Source organism: Centruroides vittatus, unplaced genomic scaffold (assembly GCF_030686945.1).
Source record: "Centruroides vittatus isolate TY-2023 unplaced genomic scaffold, ASM3068694v2 contig_391, whole genome shotgun sequence".
NCBI lineage: Eukaryota > Metazoa > Arthropoda > Arachnida > Scorpiones > Buthidae > Centruroides > Centruroides vittatus.
In genome coordinates, this window is record NW_027122207.1 from 734,009 (window position 1) to 757,971 (window position 23,963).

Here is a 23,963-nt window from a genome sequence, read left to right on the forward strand (position 1 = left end):
ATTGGTAAACCAAGAGAGAGTTCACAACAAGTTAAACATACTACCGGGATTTTAGTTTTGATTGGAGCTGTGACTTCAGTCTTCTTATTCTATGTTGAAGGCAGTGAATTGTACAGTGAAGTGTCGAGCAGGACGAGGACCTTGGAGGATGTGAGCGAGGGAACTCTTGCTAAAATGGCACCGTTGAAGTAATGGAGGACTGTCTCCCTTATGGCAATGTCATAATATCGTTGACTGCCCTCATATGGCAACCTATTCTTTATATAACTGCCTTGAATGGTGCAAAAACTGCCTTTTATCCTAATTTGTAGCCAATCACATTAAAAGAGTTTTGTTAGTAAACGGGATGTATGGGGGGCAGATTTTGCAGATGGTTGTCAAAGTAGAAAATAAGACCGTGTGAAAGGAAAGTTGATTTTCCTTCTTTCCGTAAAAAAGTGACTGTCTTCCTTTTTTGTAAACAACTCAAGAAACTAAATATATTTTCCACACTAACTAACTAAGTCCCCAATTTCCCCAATTGTCTAGTGTAAGATTCGGGATTTAATAAAATCCTGAATCTCACACTAGACAATTGGGGAAAGAAAATGATTTTGAGTAAACACAACTTTAAGTTATCTTGGTTTGAGTTTTAACCAGGTTCCATTGTATATCATTATATCTTATTTATATTTTAATTATCATATTTATTTTTATTAATTAGGGAAAAAAACAAATACTATTGGATTGTATTTAATTATCAATATATGTTAACAGGATTATATGCATATATAGTACAAGGGTGATGAAATTCTGGGTTTTGGTACCAAGGTGACTAAAATTTTGGTGTTGGTAACTGAAATTATACTCTACAAGAGTCCTTTTGGCAGCCTTTTGCATCTTAAAAGTACTTTGATTGCAATACACGAGGCTCAGTGGAAATTTGCATTATACTACAGGGCCACTGCAGTGATCAGAAGTCACGAGTAACCTTGGATATGACAGTTGTTTTATAGTGCTTCCAATGAAAGTTGAAGATTTCAAGGTCACCTCCAACCATTCTCTTTGGTTAGGACATGTTACTTCTCATGCTAGTATTTACAGTTTAGCATGTTTTTCAATGAAATATTGAACATAATAATGAAAGGGTTTTAACAATTATTTTATATAGTAAAACTTCTCTAAATTAAACTGTAAGCTTGAAGTCACTTGAACTCAAAGCTGTCTACAGCTTTGAGTTAATGTGACTTTATGCTTACTTAGACTTGGCTATAATTTTTGTTATCTAATTCATCAAGAAAGAAATATGAAAGTAAAAAAGTTTTTAATTTAAAAGTAATTAAAGTGGATGATTGGTTAATGAACAGGACAACAAACACTTTCTTGAAAGATTTTGTTTTAACTGTATAATGTAGAATGTGCTTTATTTAAAATATCTAAATATGAAATTTAAAAGTAAAAAAAAATTTTAAATAGAATAACTCTATGAGCTGAGTCTTAGTTATTTTGACTGGTACCCAAAAATTAAAAAATGTTATCACCCTTATATATGTGAATACTACAAAAAAAAGCATTAAAATAAAAATATTTTAGAAAAATTTTAGAAAAAATGAAAATATACTAATAATATTTTGATTTTTAATTTAAATCTAGAAAAACGAAATAAAAGAATAAACTACAATTTGAATTTATATTATATTAGGAATATGAAATAGATAAGACTTTGAATATCAAAGGTCCTGATGATGTGGAAAAATTAGGGATTGAAAACTATAATAATGAATGCAGAAAAATCGTGATGAGATATTCTGAATTATGGAAGGTAATTTTTTTAAATTATTCATTTATAACTTGAAAAATATTAGTTCAAAAAATGATTGGATTATACATATAGTTATTGTTTTTATTTATTAACTAAATTGCTTTTTTTAACTTTAATACATTAAAAATTAGGTCAAATCTGGCATAAAAAATGATACATTTTTGATTGTTTATTTGATAAATTCTGATGTAAATTATTTTGTGAATTTGTTAATGATTTTGAAAACAAAACTTTTATGTATCAAATGATTAAAAGAAAATATAAAATTCAAAAAGTAATTTAATTATTTTTTCCAAAGTACAAATTTTATTTCTTGTAAAGAACAAATTTGTAGAGCATGCCAAAAATTTATATACGTCTTTTTATAGTAATTCTGTCTGTTTTAGTATATATAGTAAAATGGCTTATAAATTCTATGATTACAGAATTTATAATCCATTTTACATATGTAAATATGCACAGCTTAGAGAAAATATGTCATTATTTTTAATAAATTTCTAAATAAAATATATCATTTAGGCTAAGGCATATTACTTAGGTTTGTTGTTATTCCTTTTAGCAAATGTAGTTTGAAGCTGTGTGATGTAAAATTTGTACTTGTTCTTTTATGCTTATATAAAGTAAACATATATAAAATTTTATATATTTTTGTCAAATTTATAATAATATATTATTGATGAAAAATTTATTATTAATTTTCTTTAAAGTGTATGTTAGTATTTTGTAGTTCTTTACTCATGCAGATAAACTAACTGTATTAAATGTGTTTTTATTAGCAAGAAAATTTTCTGAAATTTCTTAGATAGGTTTTTTTTTTTTTTATTTTCCATTAAAATTAAAGATCAATTATAAAAATACTATAAATATTTTAAAAAGATATAAAATTAAATGTAAGAGGTTTGATATCTGGATTAAGAGTAAGAATTAATCAAGATGAAAATTTAGAAATCTTACAATTGTATTTAAATTTTTACATTTTAATGAATAGGAAATAGTTGGAAGAATAGGTAGATGGATAGATTTTGACAATGATTATAAAACTCTTTATCCTTCTTTTATGGAAAGTGTTTGGTGGGTTTTTAAAGAACTCTACAATAAAGGATTGGTATATAGAGGTGTAAAAGTAAGTTTTTTAAAATTTATAATTTGTTATATAATAACATAAACCGTATTAATAGTAAAATGTTATAGTGTAAATTAAAAAGTAAAATTAATATGTTATATTTTCTATTAAAAAATGGCTGACAAATTTTACACATTTGAAAAATACATAGAAGAGACTAAAACGTCTTTATTTTTTTGCCATGTCCAATCACCAGGAACAACAGTCTTCCATTGCAAAGATGATGTTTTATTAGAGGCTACACCTCTGCAAAATTTTGCAAAACAGTCTAAAAATATTTGTGGGTGACAAGCCAATACTTAAAAAATACATATAGTTTCATTTAAAAAATTTTTAAAATAAAACTATAACTCTTCTACATATTTTTCAATATGTTATACATTCTAAATATACAGGGTGTATCAGTAGAACAGTTACAAACTTTCAGGAGAGATAGAATACACTTAGATGATGGGAAATCACAAAGCAGTGCATGGTTGGAAATGCTTTCCTGGCACAGTAGTGATGGCACAAAACACAAGAAAGGAAGGACACGAACAGGGTGAGAAAACATGTTTATTATTCTTAGTACAGCAAAAATGCTGGGATGTCTTTGGCTGGTGTAGTGACATCTATCGCATACACCAGCCAGAGACGTGCCAGCATTTTTGCTGTACTAAGAATAATAAACATGTTTTCTCACCTTGTTCGTGTCCTTCCTTTCTTGTGTTTTGTGTCATCACTACTGTGCCAGGAAAGCATTTCCAACCATGCATTGCTATATGATTTTCCATCACCTAGGTGTACTCTATCTGTCCTGAAAGTTTGCAACTGCTGTACTGATACATCCTGTATAACAAAACAATTCTAAATTGATTAATTATAGCAAATTATATCTTTGATTTGGTCTTAGATTTTATTATGTTTACCTGTTTTAATAATGAGTTTAATGATAATGATGATCTATTATTCATGATTAAAATGCCTAATTATCATATACAGATCCTTAGAATATTTCATTCATACAATAATAATTTTGACATTGAAAACAAATTAAATGTTATTATTCTAAGAATATTATTTGTTATATATTTTGAAACAGGAAAAGTTATGTTTTTATAATTGAAAAATTATCTTTAGCTGTTATGAATGTAGAAACTTCAGTTATGAGAAACATTTGTACTTTTTATATATTATTTTTATATCAAAGGATTTCTTAATTATATCCATTATAAGTTTGGGTAGGCCCGTAATTGGGATGTTGGCTGGTGACAGATGTAGCTTTGATATATCTGAAATGCAATGCCTGTAAAATTCTTTATGATTCTGATCTAGACTCAAATCAATGTTTTCTCAGAATAGATCTGAGGAGCTGAGCATCAACTTGCTGTTCTCCAATGTTATGAAATTATACAACTAATATTCAGTTATTATTATAAAATATTTGACAGCTAGATGGCTATCAACTATAACATATTATAATGTTGATTGAAATAAACTTTATTTTTTGTTGATATTGATTGGAATAAAATTCTTTTATGAATCTTTACAATATTAAAATATGATAAAGTTATAAAACAAAATATATGACTGATATTTTATTTAGATAATATAAATTCAATATTTTTTGAAGCTTATGTAAAAAAGAATGACCTTATTTTATAATTGTATTTGTTAATGAAACATTTATAAATTTTGAATTAAATTTTAAAAGTCTATGTAATTATACATGTATATCTTTTAACTTACTAATTATATTAATCAATATATAGGTTATGCCATATTCAACTGGATGTAATACACCTTTATCAAATTTTGAATCTGGGCAAAATTACAAAGAAGTTATTGATCCAGCAGGTAATATAAATTCTCTCTGATCAAACCCAATTTTTAAATATTTAGTCAGTAAAAATATTTAAAATTATTGAAACAATTTTAGATTTTTTAAATAAGAGATTTAAAACTTTCTATATAATTTTATGATGGTGTTTTATTATTTATTTCCACTTAACAAATGAAAATGATGACAAATTAATAATTATTTCATGGTTGTTGCAGCCACATTTAAAAAAAATATCTTTGTATTAATGGATCTTACATTATATGAGAATCTTTTCATATAAAGATATGGTAGTTATAATATATGGCCTATGTCATCTATTTTCATTTTTCATTTTCTTATTCTTAATGTAGTTTTTCTTTTTATTCATTCAGTTCTATTAATATTATAGAGTCTGCATATAATTTTGTAATTGAAACAAACAATTATTTATTGTGACATCGTCAAAATTCCAGGTTGCAATTTTTAATCATATTTTAATTTATTTAATTTAAAATATATGCTTTCCACCTTAACCCTTTCCATGCTGGTATATGCCCTTAGGCATATGTCACCTGACTTGCCATTAATTGGTGATGCAAGATTCACCTTTTGGCGTAATTAATCAAAAAATTTGATTAATTTGTACTATATTCAAGTTTTCCGCAATCTTAGCTTTGATTCGCTCTTCTGTAGGTCGATTGACTTTATTTAAGCCAATAAGTGTTTTGTTACCACTCTTGGGCCATAAATATTTCAGTAAAAAGGACCCCCTACCATTCTACAAAAAATCTTTGCAGTTAACTACACAGTTGACTGAAAACAATCAAAGGGAAACTCCTCCTACAGTTTTATTGGGTATCTTCTGTCTTTGTTGACATTACTTTTAACTAATCACAGACTTGTGAAAGGAAAAAATTGCCACAAAAAGTCTCGCCTTCAACCTACCAAGTAAAATGTAAACAATCGCAATAAATTTGCTTTTTAAATCGTTTTTTAGCTCTAATTAACTAATTTAATGCACTTAGACATTAAATTAGCTAATTTGACAATATTTAAGCAAATAAATATATTTTTAAAACTATCTAACAATAAATATTGCCGGGAAACTCGACCTCCCTATAGTAAGTCTATGGAAGATCTTCTTGCTGTTAATTGGCTTTAAAATTTTTGTTTCTACGCCTATTATGCTCTAATTGGTAATTTATATTATGAGTGAATCAATTTCAACGAATGAGTTTTTTTTAGACCCATCTGGTCAGGATTTTCCCACAAAGAACCAGTCCACGTGATTAAAGTCAGAATGTAAACAAACATTAAAAAATAGCTATATTCTTCATTTTAGAGCCGTGATTCTACTACTTTTCATGTTATTTGACTTTACTTAGACAAGAAGATTTCTTATCAAAAGCGCCTAGCTGAAAAATTTACCGGGAAACTCATTACTTCTGGATATTGCGTAATTGCAGGAAAAAATTTAACTAATCGCTTATTTTAGCGTATTATTGTATAAAGCATTGAAAAAATATATAAAAAGTGTCAAATATTCACTATTTTAAGCAGAAATATATGATGATAAACTTGAACATGTTGCTATAAAAATGGACTCCTCTCCCTGCTAAGTAATTAGAGACACAGTGTAAATAATGGCAATAACTTTTCCCCCACTCTAGCTAGAGAGATGGGGTTTGTTTTGTTTAAAAGAAGACAGATGTGTCTATCTAATAGATGCACAAAGTTCAGCGATTCTCTGTAAATTAATTATTCTTTCTTTTGTTTGTAAACTTCAAATTTTAATATTATTTTAAATTTGTATTAAACAATCGTAAACCGTAATATGTTTTTAATCAAACACAAAAAATAGATTAAACATAGCATGATTTTGAAGCGAAATATCACATTTTAAAATTATCCAAAAAATGTGCCGCATGACGAATTCCACTCAAAGATGTTCTGTAGATCGCCAGCTGGGAAAGGGTGAAATTAGTAGTGACTTGCCTCTGTGCATCGTACTTTTCCTTTTACAATAGAGTCATGCTGATCATCTATCTAACACCTTTCAGGGGAAAATGTTTGAACTGAATTGACATGATTTATGGTTTTCATTGGAAGTTCATATATAGTTAATTAGTGCCTCCTGCCCCTAAGGTTTTCATATCTGGTCTCATCTATGTATCTAACTCTGTTCTCGAGATTCAGGAAAGGCGGATGGATGGACGGACGACAGTGGAAATTTATGTCTACAATTTTTTCAAATTGCAGCTCAATGAATAAAGATATTGTTAATGGCATTTTTGATACTTGTTAAGAATTATTGTTCTTATAGAAAGTAGTCATGTTATTTCAGTAGTACAGGAAGTTTTGTAACTATTTCTGTAAGAATAACTACTGTAAAATATGACCTGAAAGCTGTTTTCTGTAGTTATCAACTTTGGACTTGAAGTTATTTAGGAGGCTTCCTAAAAATGTCAAAATATTAATAACACAATATATGACAATATTTCTTTATTCTCTGTTCAGATTATTTACAAAAGTTCAGTAATTGTTTATCCTGTAGTCTTGTCATATATTGTAATTAATATTTTTTTAATAATAATTTATCTAAATGCAATGCTTCTTATTTGACAAAATAAGTATAATATATTACCAAAAGTAGTAAAATGTAATAAATTTTTTGACTCATAATGATATTTGGTATAAAGATGGATCTCACTTCATTTTTGAGCTTAATTATATTTACAAAAGTTATTTTTGCTTTCTCTATTTATTATGTATGCTTAAATTATAAAGTTATAAATTAAAATTCAGTATTATTTATATTTAGTTTTTGTGAGCTTCCCTATTGATGGAACAGAAGAAAGTTTGATTGCATGGACAACCACACCTTGGACTCTACCTAGTAATTTATCAGTGTGTGTTAATCCTGAGATGATTTATGTTAAAATTAGAGGTAATATTTTAGAGTACAAAAATGAAATTTTTTGAATGTTATAAATATGTGGTACAAAAACACCTCATAGACCTCTAGCACTGGATTTAATGCAATAAAAATATTCTTGACACAATCATAGGTTTTCTTAAGTTAGAATGTACAGAAATGAAACAAACTAATAAAATGAGTGCAAAACTAACATTTTAAAATTTAAAAAGAACAAAATACAAATTACACCATTTAAAGTTCTAAATTTAAATGAACACAATATAAAATATAAATGTAAAAATAAATATTCAATTACCAACATTTAAATTTTAAAAATTTAATGAAAAAAGAAATTGTAAAATTTGTAAAATAAAAAAAAATTTATAACTAATATAAGTATTAAAGTATAAGTTTCAAAACTTACATTTCTAAGTTACGGATAGACTGTCCACATCTGTAAAATTAATACATTCTTGTCTTATATGAGCTTTAAATATTTCTGTCATTTCCAAGTGACAGAGATTGTCAGGATTTCTATTAGGTCGGATTATTGTTGCATCTTTTCACACAACCTGTATACTCTGCTTCCTGGCTAGTTCATTAAGACTGCTATTTATGTTCCTGGTAATCGTATATTGATGCTCTAAAGAGCATCAATATACGATTAACATTAATATACGATACATGGAACATAAATAGCAGGCCTTGCATTCAGGTTTCCAGCAGTGGATCTCATGTATGTAAGCTTTCATTGATAATGTTGATCTTTCAGTGGGATGGAGTAGACTCCTGGTGCAGTGGTATGGTTTTCTTTTGGTTTATCATTTCTATGTACACTAAAAACAACTTTTTTAGCTTACAAATGAAAAATTTTTTTTCTATTAAATTTTGGAAATTTAAATGTTGGTAATCAAATAATTATTTTTAAATTTAAATTTTATATTGTGTTCATTTAAATTTAAAACTTTCAAATTTGTAATTTGTATTTTTTCTTTTAATTTTAAAATGTTAGTTTTATACTCAATTTATTAGTTTGTTCCATTTTTGTAGAATCCAGCTGATGAAAAATCTATGATTAGATTGAAAATGTTTTTATTGTATTAAACCCACTGCTGGAAGTCAATAAAGTGTGTTATAAATATGTATTTTTATTTCAGATAATTCAGTGAATAAGATATATATTATGATGGAAGCAAGATTAGAAGCACTCTATAAAAAACCAGAGGAATATACTGTTTTAGAAAGGTTAGTTATATAGATTTTTTTTACATTTGTCTGTATCAAGGAATTTCAGTATGAATGTTAATTTTTAAGCATAGTTTTGTAGTCTGTCTTAATTATACATTACTTATAGGTTTGTTTATTTTGTCAACATAGTATATGTTTTAATGTCACATTGTCATATTTCATTTTTTAATGAGAAAATGTAAAAATCATTTACATTATGTAACATTATTTTCACATTTTCTTGTTAAAATTGTAAAAATATTGTTAAATTGACATAAAAACATATACTGTTCCAACAAAACAAACACATTTATTTTTAATGTTTTTGATTTTAATAATTTATTTTTAAAAATATAAACATAAAATATAATTCATAAATTTTTAGATGGAAATTAATCAAGCATTTAATATCTACAATTAAGAATTTAAATTTATTTTATAAACTTTTTAAAGTTTAATTAATAATTTAGCTTTAAAGGAGAAGTACTAAAGGGTAAACGATATGAACCTCTTTTCCAGTATTTTTCCCATGTAAGTAAAATATTTCTGTGTTAAAATATTTTACATTTAATGAGGTTAGTTTTGAATAATTAAAAATATTCTATTTTATATGAAAATTTTTTATATTTCAGTTAAAACAGAAAGGAGCATTTCAAGTTCTTTGTGATAGTTATGTAACAGAAGAAAGTGGTACTGGTGTGGTACATCAAGCACCATATTTTGGAGAAGTAATTTTTAAATTTTAAGTAGAAAATATTTTTATTTTAATATGTAATAAATTTTAAAAATTTATTTCACTGTTATACCATTTATATAACATTTGAATTACAATTTAAAAAAACAAGTTTTTTAAACCAGTTCTTAAAATTATAATTCAAATGGTATATGCTCAACCTGAAGATGATGTTTTGAAATGTCTAAATTACTCATTTTTAATTAAATACTCTGTAAATAAACAAATTTAATACTGATAAACAGTTTGCTTTATTCTTACACGTACAGAGAGTTTATTGTTATTCTTTTGATATAGATTAAAAACTTTGTAAAATTTGCATTATTTTTACTTTCCTGGCTCCATTATAAATAACAGAGGGAAAGTATGGCAGTCAGTCAAAAAATAACCCCAAGATTTTTTACATTTTTGGGTTCAAGATATTTTAAAACATCAAGAAATGCAAAATAATTTGCATGTATGGATGTATGTGGGGGGCCTGATTTTGTTCATCCGCTTTGAAGCTTAATAATTCCCGTGCTTTTTGCAAAGATTTCTGAAATTTTGCAGGGAGGTGAGTTTACTAGGGCAGTGGTACACAAACTTTTTTCGACTGCGACCCCTTTTGTAGAGAGAAAATTTTTGGCGACCCCTAGAGATAAATGTTCACAAATACGATGTATATTTTGCACATTTCTTTCATTTCATTGAATAAAAACATCATCATATCTGACTCATATTAATTTTATTTATAATTTTAAGAAAATACTTTTTGTATAACATAAAAATCAGTAAATTGCCCTTTAATGAGATGTATGTGGCTGCAAGTTTCTAATTATCTCATCGATGTTTGGATGTATGTTGCTAATTGCAATTCGCATATCATCTTCAGGGTTTAAATGCGAGCGGTATTTAGTTTTTATTGAAACTAGTTTGCTAAATCCAGTTTCACATAAATACGTTGATGCAAATTGTATTAAAACCCAGATGGCATTCTTGCATAAAACGGGATATTGCTTTTCCACGGACAGCCAAAATTTTTGGCAAGGCTGAGTCTTAAATTGATTTCGAAGAGTATAATCACTAATTAAATCTATCAATTGCTCTTTCTCACTAATTTGAAGAGTTGAACTGCATATGTCGTAGGAAAATGGATCACGAATCCAACCAAGATCGTTTTCAGGAAAATCCTTGAATCTTCTCGAAAAATTTTCCTTTAACTTTTCAATGTGATTGGAAATGATGTTTTTAAATGTAAATATATCTATATTATTTTCCTTGATAAAATCGTTAAAGCAAGGGAACATGTCGGTGTTGTTTTTATTCAGTTCAGTTTGCCAGAGACTAAGCTTATTCTTAAAAGCTTGAATTTTACTGGCTAAAGTTATGATAGTTGAATTCTCACCCTGCAAGCTCAAATTTAAGTCGTTAAGTTTTTCGAAAATATCAACTAAATAGCTCAGCTTCCCTAGCTAAACTTCATTGATATAATAACTTGCCAATCTATGTTTCTTTTCGATTAAAAACATGTACACTTCATTTCTCAAATCAAATATCCATCGTAGTATTTTCTCACGTGAAAGCCATCTGACTTCAGTGTGTAACAGTAATCTCTCATACGTTGAGCCCATCTCATTGCAAAATATTGAAAAGAGACGGCTGTTGAGGCTGTTGCATTTAATGTAGTTAATTGAACTAACAGCGTCTTGTAATATGTTGTGCAACTCTTCATCCATATCTTTTGCAACAAGAGCTTGCCGATGAATCATACAGTGATTAAATATCATATGAGGCGCCACTTTCTGAATTAAGCCTCTGAGCCCTTTATTCGAACCTGTTAATGCTGCAGCACCATCAGTACAAACCGCAACACAGTTTGCCCAGGTAAGGGACTTTGCTTCAAAATATTCATTTATTACTTCGAATATTTTTTCTCCAGTTGTTTTTCCTTCCAAACTTTTGCAACATAAAAACGTTTCTGTTATATCTTCATTAAAAATAAACCTAACGTAAATAATTAGTTGTGACATTTTAGTAATATCGGTAGTCTCGTCCAGTTGTAAAGCAAATACAGATGAATTTTGTATGCGTTTTATGACTTCTGACTTGATATTTTGTGATATTTCGGAAATCCGCCGAGACACGGTATCTCTTGATAATGGTATTGTTTTTAGTTCATTTCCATATTTATCGCCATGCATAATTGATGTCATCTTGGTTGCTGCAGGAAGGATAAGGGATTCTCCAATTGTATGGGGTTTCATTGTTTTTCCTATTAGATAAGAAACTTCTAAAGAAGCTCGTAATGCTTTCTGAGGTATTGTTGTAAATTTCTTTAAATGTGCACTTTGAATTTTCAGATTTTCAGCTTGTCTTTGAAAAAAATTGGCATGTTTATTTTGAAGTTCTTTATCTTTAGTTTCCAGGTGCCTTTTTAATTTAGCTGGTTTCATGCTCTCATTTGCTAATTTTTCGTTGCAAATGACACATATCAGGCGTTCTTCATCACCAACAACACAAAATGTAAAACCATACTTAATAAAATCCTCATTGTATTTTCTTATTTTTTTAGATAGGGCATTTAGTTCAGTATTTTGCGACTCCTCATCAGTATTTGTTCGTTTGTTAGCTGAAGATGTACCTGGTGTACGTATTACCCATTTATCCATTATGAAGATAGGGGTTAAATTTTTTTAACTAAAACAAATAATATATTTTTTTTTTATCATTTTTTTTCGAGAAATTCAATAAAATTAACAGAGATCTTTCTCTAATGATAGTACATACCTGATAACAAAGAGTAGTAAAGCCCGATAAAAATATACAAAATCATAATTACACAATGTCACATGAAAAAACTCGAGGAGAAACAAACAATTGCAGGCCAACTGCTACATGCTACAACTTTACATGGAAACGTGCAGTAAAACATTCAGCGATAATTTTTGGTCGTTTGGTTGGCCTTTGAGGATTGTGGCTTTGTTCCTTTGTTTGGCTTGGTATGCGTAATGCTTCACTTATCTTATCTCTTCTTTTATGGCTTGGTTGGCCTTGGCTTGGTACACATGTCTACAAGATGACTACCACAGCCCTTGATTACCACTCCATCTCGTACGGCGCACATGCTCAGTGCACACCATTCAACACAGTACGTATAACATCAATACGTCAGATAAATAGACGCTTTTTAGTAAAACTGGCGAATTACCGCAAAGAGGGCGCCATCTACCGAAGTGAAAAACTTGCGTCTTCACACTTTACATACATTACGCATTACGGTCAAAGAAAGAACGGACAGCATGAAATTGCAATTAAACAGTGAGTGACGGTGCTTCACTCTTTATATGTACACTGTATGGTATACAGCATGCAGGCATAATGCATTTCATAAAAATTTGGCAACCCCCAAAAAACTTCTGGCGACCCCCACAGGGGTCGTGACCCCTAGTTTGCGCACTGTGGTACTAGGGGATTATTGCTATTAAATTTTGGTGATTGAGGGTCATGTGTATCTCCAGTATAGTTTGACTTAATGACGATTTTATTAATTATTAGCACTTACAACTCAAAATTCATCTCTACCCTCAAAATTAAGCTTTTTGCCATTTTATAATAATTAAAAATATAAAAAGTTTTTTTAATAAAATATCATAACAGATGGAAATTAATCAGATCTAACAAAACTAATTGTTAATTAAACATTAAAGAAAACATTCTTTGCAGTATAATAAAATAACATCATAATTTGACTGACTTAAAATCAGGAAGAGTGTTTTCATTTACAAGACAATAAAACAATTAATGACTTATTGACAGTAGTTGTTGTAGTACAGTAGAGAGTCGTTAATCCTAATCAATTGGGGACTGGGGTTGTTCGGATTAGTGATTTGTTCGGATAACCGATTATGTATGAAAAAATATATTAACCTGTCCGATGTTCAAATTTTTCTCCGTTGCGTGTCACTTTGTGTTGAATTTTCGTCGATTTTAAGCCTAACGAAAATTTTTATAATAATAATCGAGGCTATCGTATCGTTAAAAATTATTTCTTTATTTTGTACAAACAAAATAAATATATTGAAGAATATAAAAACATGAAAATTATACTTTAGAAGTAAATCTAGTATCAAAAACGTTCGATTCAGCACGACACAGTCCGACTGAAAATCGTTCGGATAACAGGCGATTCGGATTACCGGGGTTCAGATTAACGACACTCTACTGTAGTTGTAGTTAGTGTGGGCTACACCAACCATCTACCCTGACCTTAAAAATATCACCTTTTTCTCAAATTTCACATAAAACTGATATTAATTGGTGTAAGCTGAGATAATTTACAGGGAGTTTTTTAAATTGAACATGTTTTTTTTTGCATTTTTGAATCAAATAACAATAAACTATATGCAAAAAAAGCATTTTTGGAATTCCATGAGTATTTTACATTGTTAGAAAGAAGATAAAATGAAGAAATTAAACATATAATTGTTGTTTGAAGATTAAGACTATTTACAAAAAATTAGAACATTTTTCTAGTCTTTTCTTATCCTTTTACATAACCACAGAAGTAACAGTTAAACAGCTTGGGGAAAAACTTCATTAAGAAATGGACCTCCAAATGGTTTCCTCGCATCAAACAAATGAAGAATTATCATCACCCATTTAAATTGACAAATAATAAATAATTAAAATTCATGCAAAGTTAAAAATGATATCAAACATTGGCATTACGTTTTTACATTAAAAACAGGTTACATTTTCTCACCATACTATCATGTTCTTAGCCTTTTTTAAATAACTGGTTTTGGCCCTCTAGTGGTAGTTTTGGGAATTCACAACTTCATTTGCATACAAATATACTTGATATTGACCCAGGATATCTTCAGTTTGAAGGTTTTGAATTTGAATTCTTTTTTGTAAATAATCTTAACCTTCAAATTGAAGATATCCTGGGTCAATATCAAATATAATTGTAGTTTTTGATGTGATACTGACAGTTTCACAGTTTTAGAATAAAAACACTTTTTTTTTTAATTTGCTCTCTAGAGAAGGATGTGTAACCACTTAAACAGGCATACCAGCTTTTTTTATCATAAGGAAATATCTGATTTCATGGTCTGCCCTGGATAGACTGGCATGCCAGTCATTTCACAAAAATACAGTAGTAAATCAGGAGTATCATCAATAATAAAATAAGTGTACTTTGAAAATTATTATTATTTTTTTATTTTATACCATTAATAAAATTAAATATTTTGCTAAGGTTACAATTGATCTTACTCTCAGAAGTATTATAAAAATCAGTTGATTCTTATATATTATTTCTGTTATTTTTTAATATAAATTTTTTAATCATTAGTTTATTACAACTGAATAGATATATCTAATTGTACTTAAATTGCAATTTTTTTAGGATGACTTTCGTGTTTGCCTTAATAATGGTATTATTTCCAAAGATCAAGAAATGGTATGTCCAATAGATGCAAATGGAAGATTTACAGAACCTGTCAATGATTTTGTTGGACAGTATGTCAAAGTAAGCAGAACTTTAAAATATTTGAAATAAATGAGATAAAATGAGAATATTTGTTTATTTTTATGGTAAAATCATTTTAATTACTTTTGTTACAATAAAAATTATGCAAAAAAATTACTTTGTTATGAGTCAGTGTAGTCTATATAAAAATAAGAATCAGAATGCTATTACTGTAGGAATGGAAAATTATTTGTTAATTGAAAATTTTATCATTTTCATTATATATATATATATTATATATATATATATAACCTATTTTTTATATAAGTGTGAAAATCTACTCTTACTTTTGTACTTATTTGTTTTTCAGAGTTCTTAATAATATAGATGTTAATAATTAAAAACATTTTTGAGTTCATTTATATGCATTATTGTCTCAGATCATTATTTTATCATTATTAAATTTTAATAATAAGGAAATATTGTGTGCACATACACACAAACAAGTCTTTTGAAATTACTACATCAAAAACATATAAGTTAAATTGTAGGATAAAGATTTTATCTACACTATGATCCCAATGTATGAGTACTTGATGTATGAGAATTCAATATGAGTTACGTTATTTCTTTCCTCTATATATGAAATAAAATATTCAGTACAGTGAGTGTTGTCTGATATTTATGGGAACAGAATTTTCTAATCATCAGTGCAACAAAATTGAAATTTTTTCATGCTCTGGTTAGATGGCTATTAGGTTCCAATTGCCATTTTCTTGTTTCATTTCTTTGTTAAAGGTCACTTTGTTAATACTGGTCGTTAGCTTTTAAAACCATTATGTAATCTGCCCCCACCTGGCTACTGGTTGTAAAGTAGGGATGCGAGATTAGGTCCAAATGCCATCATTGTCAGATAAAGAATTTACAATTAACGAATGTCAAAAATGTTAGAAAGATGATAATTTTGACAACTGTTGGACTAATTTTTGAGGTTAGTGAGATTTTATTTCATTTCATAAGTCATCCAGTTAGAATTTGAACTGTTAATATAGTGTTTAAGCATTACTAAAAAAATTTATGTAATGTGGAAAATTGATAAAGGCTCAAAAAAAGAAAGACATTGTATCAAAGTTTGGAATTCCTGTGAGTTGTTTATCAACCATAATAACAAACTGTGAATCAGTTTTGAAATTATCCAATGATGCAAGATCTACAGGAAAATGTGCTAGAACCTGCATTTATATGGATGTAGATAAAGCAGTTTTAATGCTCTTAATAAGTGTAAAACATATTATGAATAGAGAACATTTTTTAATTGTTCCATATAACAAAAACATAACTTTTTACAAAAATGTAATTAAAGCAAGTTGTAAGTATTTTAATACATAAATGTAAACTTACTTAAAATTAAAACTATGTTTATATTAATTTAAATTGCATAAAATAATGAACAAATTATGTTAAAATTTTACTTTATTTATCAAAATGTGTAATTTCTATATAACAAAATTTCCCTATACCAATTTTTTCCTGGGATTTAGTGATTTTGTTATATAGAAATTTGACTTTATGTATATATTGCAACTCTGTGACTTAGGCCTGAGTCATCATTCATTGCATTAATAATCAGCATTTTATATAGTAAAAACAAAATTCAACCTTAAAAACATCGTATTTATATTGTTAAACAAGTATAAACATCAATTTTATCCATCTTTGTGATGTATTAACTTTGTCTGTAGACCCCTATTAACAATGTGCATGTATATAAGAAAAGAACTTGTTAATAATAATTTTTCTAGTTTTAAATTATTATTGTAAAATAATATAACTTACATAATTACTAAATATTTAGGATGCAGATAAAAATATAATCAAGCACTTGAAAAATATTGGAAGATTGGTTCATCATAGTACAACAAAACACAGTTATCCTTTTTGTTGGAGATCAGACACACCATTGATTTATCGTGCTGTTCCTTCTTGGTTTGTTCGTGTTGAGCATATGACTGATCTTTTGCTTCAGTGTAATCAGGCTACTTATTGGTAAGTTTATTTGTTGTTATATCAAATTTGTTTTAGTTATAAAATATTTGAGAGAGGTTAGAATTATAAGTAGAGTTCTAAAAGTGATTTTTTTTAATACTAAATTAATTCATTGATAATATACTTAGTTCGTTATTAAAATACAGTAAGACCCTGCTTAACGCTGCCTCGCTTAACGCTGATTTGATATGCGGTCTGCTTGAAGCCTAAAAGAAGCTCAAAATTTACACTGATTTAAATTATTGCAGCATTTCATTGATTTGTATATAATACAATTATTTACGAACACGAACCAATCAGAAAAAGATGGCAAAAAGGTGTACTTTCTTGAAATCTATGTTTGTTTGGCGCAATTTTAGAAAAAATATAACGTCATGGATGCCATAGGAAATATCAACTTCGCTTGGCAAGAATTAACTGAAAAATGCATGAATGGAGTGTGGAAGAAGTTATGGCTGGAGGTATCCAAGAATTCTCTACGAGAATAGCCTATCGCTGTGTCTTTAGGATGACCGAACTTAACTTGATCGATACAGCAGGACTAAGAAATGTAGACAAACAGAATTGTGAAAATCTGAATCTACCGGCAAAATAAAAATTTAAATTTCTATTAGTCTTTATTTCGACATTAACAACCAAATTCCAAACTAAAAGCCGACCCGTCTTAGGGGAATGACTGTATTTCCCCTCCCCTCAAATCTCGAAACTGAGTCAGAACGGAACTAAAGACAAAATTCGCTAATTGGCGAGAAAATTAACGAAGGGACAAAATAAAAAGGAGGGGAGCGAGGACAGAGGGGTCGTTCATGGCTCCCGCCTCTATTCAAACTCGAAGCCTCTATGCCGCTGCCGATTGGATTTCGAATTGACTCCGTCCTCGGACTCCGATCCTTGTTGAGGTATGACAACCACTAATTTGTAAACTCTCTCTCGGGTTCGTAAACTCCTAAGTTAGCACATAATAGTTCTATCTATGTTATCCTGTGTAAATGTCCTTTTTGTCTAGCAATAAATTCTGTTTGTTAATTTAACTGGTGTCGTTTATTCGAATATCGCTTCTGTCTTACCAACGAGCTCACTCTCCTCCTCCACTTGACCTGACAAGCAATTAGTTCCAGACTGGACAGCCATCCTTGACCGTGGGCAGGTTTTACCGACCTGTTGACCGAGAAAAAGGAGGTCCGACTCCGTCCGACCTCCTGGTGAACCCACAGGATATTGAGGAGTTACTGCAAATTACTAGTGAGAGCCTTTCCAATGATGACCTTCAAGAACTGGCAGAACAAGGAATTCATGTAGAACTGGAAAACAAAGATTCTGAAAATGAAAAACCCAAAAAATTTCTCTACAGATTTCCATAGTAAAAGTTTGGTAATGATAACCGAAATCGTTAATCAAACTGTAGTGAATGATCCAGATTTTGAAAGGCATGCAAAAGCAAAATGAGTCATTTTGGATGTGATCTTCTGTTACCAACATTTGCTTGGAAAGAAAAAAGTAAAAAATGAAACTTTATGACTTTATTGCAAAAAATAAGAATTTTAGTAAAGTCAGGACCTTCTTCACAAAAAATGAACTTTACATTTCTGTGTGCATATGTTTATGTGTTATTTAACATATATTATTATACAAATTAACATAAAAATAACTTAAACTTAAAGTAAAATTTGTTTATGTTTGGTTACGTGTTCCCCTATCCCTATTTACTCTGTGTTAAAATGACCTTGTTTAATGCTGTTTCATTTAGCACTTTGTCATCTAGGAACACATTCCCTGCGTTAAGCAGGGTCTTACTGTATTTGATGCAAATGTCAACAACAGTTTTATACTTTTATATCATTATGTACATACCATGTTATAAAATATATTATATGAAAAGTTTTATAAATATAAACTTTCTTTTTCTTCTGTTAAAATACATTCCCTAATATTTTTGAGCACCATAGTGCATCTATGAGAAATAATAGAAAACTCAACTGTTCTATTTATATAAATAAGCTTATGAGATAATATTTCAATATATTCTCATAGTTTTAATGAATGTTAACATTCCATATATTGATAGTAATAAAATTTATTATAATGAGAAAAAAGTTATTGTATTTCAAAAATATAAATTACAGGTACTCCTCACTTTATGACCGAGTTCTGTTCTGACGACTACGTTGTTAAGCGAATTGGTCGATAAGCGAGGAGCTTGTGCCAGGAATATAGGATCGTTGTAAAATTATACAAATTATGCAACAAACTTCAAATTTATTCATAAAAAGACTATTATAGTATGCTATTAGCTTATTATAGTATGCGCAAGCCTATTATGGGACGCTTAGTGTGCATGTCACCATTTGCCACTGATTGACACTCAAGCTGAGAAAGGGGATTCTCCGAATTGCAGGTCAAAACTCGATTGGTTGTAAGTGCAAGTGGTCATTAAGCAGATAAATTGTAAAGTGAGGAGTACCTGTAGTTATGTTAATTAGAATTAGAATGATAATTTTTAAACAGATTAATACAGTTATGGTAAAATGAGTTTTTACTATGGTGAATAAATTTTGTATAAAAGTCAAATGTTTTAATATTAATTTAAAATTAAAATAATTTCAGGGTTCCAGATTTTGTAAAAGAAAAAAGATTTGCCAATTGGCTGAGGGATGCACATGATTGGGCTATATCTAGAAATCGTTACTGGGGAACTCCTATTCCTTTATGGATAAGTGAGGATCAAGAAGAAGTAAGTTTAAATATTTATTTATTTATTTAGACATACTGGGAAGAACCCATGATGCAGGGAATACAAAAATCATTACATATACATTACAAACTAAACTAATATAATAATACAATTCATAAGTTATTACAGAGAAAAAATAAAATATACATAAATAAAACAAACAAATTATACAAAGCGATATCAAAAAAATGTATTTAAACAAAATATCCATATATAAAAAAGAAAAACAAAATTGTGGGGAGAACTATCCGAACAAAAAAAAACAACATTATATAAAGAAATTAATTACACCCACCTATAAGACAAAAAAGGATTGTTATCATGTCAAATAGTGGATAGTCTCCCAAAAATTCTTTGTCACGAACACACTTTTAAAGGAAGAAAGCAAATGCCACCTTTGGGCAAAATCGAATATTGCAATATGCAAAACCAAACAAAGTGTACACCACACTCTGTACAAAGGATCACAATAAGGTCCAAAAAATTCTCAAATGGAATAATAGGGATACCGAAAATACTTTCACGAATTTTTTCTAAGTCAATACACCTAGCTATCACATGAAAAGCATCCAATAGCTGATCACCTTGATAATATATGCAAATTTCTCTGCAATGATTCTATAAGATAAAAAAGGATTAAGTTATCACGTCAAAAAGTGGATAGTCTTCCCTTAAATAAATATATATATACACAGTCAAGTCCGCATAAGTCGACACCCAAATAACTCGACACCATCGGTTAAGTAGTCACTTTTCTGTGGTCCCAGCCGACTTACATAGGCATTAATGTTAAAAAACTTCGGTTTACTCGACATTATTTAACTCGTCATCACTGGATAAGTCGACATACTTTTGCTGTCCCATACTCCAATAAGTCACCCCGTCCTGAAAAAATGAATTCACTCTGCACGTGTGGTGCAAACTCATTTTTTTTTCAGGAGGGGAAGTCAATATATTTATTAATATATAATTAATATATTTAATAATATATTAATATATATATATATACATATTAATAAAAATGCCTTAACATTTTATGTATAAAATAATAACAGATAAACAAAAAGAAAATATACAATCTATATCAACGTCACACCAGAATCCAATTTTGCATTTTCTCATGCCAGAGGCATTAAGAATCCTTAGACATTACTTGCTGACAATTGCGAAGATGATGTTTTAAAGGCGTTCATGATTGTTGAAAAAGAAAGTTTACAGAGTTAAGTGCTCAAAATAAACAACACTAAATGAATTTTTCAGTTTTTCATCTACAGAGTAATTGTAAATGGAGGACACTGTATTGTAAGCCTATACTACTGTATAACGCACTACTGTATTTTATTAATTGTAGTTTTGTGGTTTCTTTTCCAACTTCGCTTTAGTCGTCACATTGGATAACTCGACACATTTTCACTTCCCCTTGGGGTGTCGACTTATGCGGAGTCGACTATATATATATATATATATATTATATATATATATATATATATACCTCAAGTTAATGAAACTACTAATAGGTAAAAGCTTATTAACAATAAGTAAGTGTACTAATATACATTACTCTTTTAATTTTATAAATAATTGCTGTAACAAATGCACATGACTGATCTTTCCCTATCATTAATAATATGGCCTAACATACACAAGCTTCTAGATAATGTGAAAAATTGGGAATTGGACTACTTTTTGAGTGATCCAAATAATGGCTTTTTTTTTTTTTAATCATTTGGATGACTTTTTGAGGTTCCCCTTGGGGTGTCGACTTATGCGGAGTCGACTATATATATATATATACCTCAAGTTAATGAAACTACTAATAGGTAAAAGCTTATTAACAATAAGTAAGTGTACTAATATACATTACTCTTTTAATTTTGTAAACTGTTTTTATTTTATTATTTAAAGATTAACACATAATAAACAAAAACCTATAACAAATGACCTCTATAAACTGATAAATTTGGTGAATCAGAACAGTAAAATAACTAGAAAGAATGGAAAATAACTTAAGACATTTTTATAATTAATACTTGCAAATTATAAAAGTTTGTAAAAATGTAAATAAATTAAAAGCTTAACTGATTTGAAACTGTTATTAATAAAAAATATTGTAGTAACCACATCATGTGTGTGTCCTAGTTATTTTTTATATGGAAAAATGTTGTTGATTTTGTGTTAAAAAAAGTACTTAAAATTATAATGAATGTATTGAAACAATAAATATCAATATATTTTGATAAAAAATAATCAGTTTTCATTAATATTTAAATTTGAATTGTAGAATTATTAGCTATAAATTGAAACAGAAAAGGTAATTAGTTTAGGTTACATAAATTTTAATTTAAATTTATTGAGCTGACTGTGAGTGAAGCTAATTTCTCTCAGATGCCATTAGATTTAAAAAAAAAACTCCAAAACTACTTGATTGATCTCAACTAAATTTGGTATAGACGTCAAGTTCAGGTTGGTGAATATCATAAGCTATTTGGAATTTTGATCAGATCATATCCTTTAGGAATATCATGGAAAATTCTGCCATAGGACTTAAGACATGGCATTTTGAGTGTTTACAAAATACATGCAGCAGAGTTTAATTCTATTTACAAACAAGTCACTAACATAAACAAATACAAGTCATTTAATTTTTGCTAAATATTCCTTGAGTGGACCATTAAACCATTTAGTGTGACGATTGAAGTCTAAACTTTGGCTTAATAGCTCTATATTCATTTGTGTATTTGTAAACAATGCTAGTGGACAATATTGAACAAGCTCAAAAGGTATTACTTATGAATTGTATTAAATTCTGAAGCAAAGTTTGAAAGAAATTAAGTTTCCAAACTCAGTTATTAAATCAGATAACATTGCTTCTATTTTAAAACACTAAATAAACTAGATTTAAGAATAACTTTTATACAGCTCAATTTTCTAGCATTGAAAACAACAAATATGATTCTACTTATCATCATAATTAGTGAATTATGACTATTGTGAATAAAATCTTTTATATTTGAGAATTTTCTACAATAAACTTTTTACCAGTTTATTATATTTCATATACTAACAAGTAAGTTATATATTTTAAGTGAAAAAGAATTTTTGAACTTTTTAATTTAAGATTTTTCTTTATAGAAGGTAAAATTTAAGGCAATATACTCTCTTCAAACAGTATACCTACTTCATTCTTAAAATTATATCTATCATATTTTTTTTAGAAATGTGAGAATGTAGCTTTCCAATTCCATATGCCTTATGTGTTGTATGATAACTATAAGTATTGGGTTGTTCGGAAACTTTGTAGCGATTTTTGATAGCTGATAGTTGAGACACTGATTGATGCGAAAATGATTAGAATTGCACAAACCAATGAATATTGCGATAACTGACCTCAAGACACATCTATTACAAAAAACCATTAATAGTATTCAAATAGCGTTTAATTTGTCTCATTGCAAAAATGGATGTGAACAATGTGCATTATTGACACTTGTTTCTTTTCTTTTTTTGTAAAGGCAAAAATGCTGTACAAACAGCAAAAAAGATATCTGATGTTTATGGTAGGAGTGCTCTAGCAGAATCAACTGTTCGAAAGTGGTTTGCAAAGTTTAAACGGGTAATTTCAGCCTTGAAGATGCCCCTCACTCAGGAAGACCTGTTATTGAAGAGGACTAGATCAAAGCATTATTGGATGAAAACCCTCATTACACAACTCGAGAGATTGCAGACATAGAAAAGTCATCAAACAGTACTGTATTTCAACATCTAAATAAGCTCGGCTAACCGAGCTTCTTTAGATGTTGAAATAAAAGGCTGCATGTTTCTCACTTTTGATTTATACAGATTAAAAAGTTTTAATTAAAATTATTGTTAAACTGTTTTTGTCATTATCTATTTTAAATTATAGAACTTTTATAGTGAGTACTATTTTCAAGAATTTGTGTCAAAAACTATATGATAAAATGTCTGAAAAATGGGAGGCGCTGCTAGCATTCAATGGTGTTGGTGTGATTTTAGTGAGAGCTTGTTCCGAAGAGTTATTAGGAATTTAAAAGATGGAATTGCTATGGATCAAAGTATATTTACTTTTAATAATACAGAATTTGCTTATCTTGGCCGGAGTGGAGCAAAATCC

At 28.6% G+C, this 23,963-nt stretch overlaps 1 protein-coding gene across 1 annotated transcript in view; it reads left to right on the plus strand.

Annotated features, from left to right (window-relative positions):
* IleRS (Isoleucyl-tRNA synthetase) overlaps positions 1-23,963 on the plus strand; it is a 74,847-nt gene that overhangs the window by 17,896 nt on the left and 32,988 nt on the right. The window contains exons 4-13 of the mRNA XM_067271018.1: positions 1,682-1,801; positions 2,790-2,924; positions 4,676-4,760; positions 7,547-7,672; positions 8,800-8,887; positions 9,340-9,400; positions 9,502-9,597; positions 14,992-15,114; positions 16,910-17,100; positions 19,705-19,831. Of these exons, the coding sequence (XP_067127119.1) occupies positions 1,682-1,801; positions 2,790-2,924; positions 4,676-4,760; positions 7,547-7,672; positions 8,800-8,887; positions 9,340-9,400; positions 9,502-9,597; positions 14,992-15,114; positions 16,910-17,100; positions 19,705-19,831 (1,152 nt within the window). The remainder of the gene's footprint in view (positions 1-1,681; positions 1,802-2,789; positions 2,925-4,675; positions 4,761-7,546; positions 7,673-8,799; positions 8,888-9,339; positions 9,401-9,501; positions 9,598-14,991; positions 15,115-16,909; positions 17,101-19,704; positions 19,832-23,963) is intronic.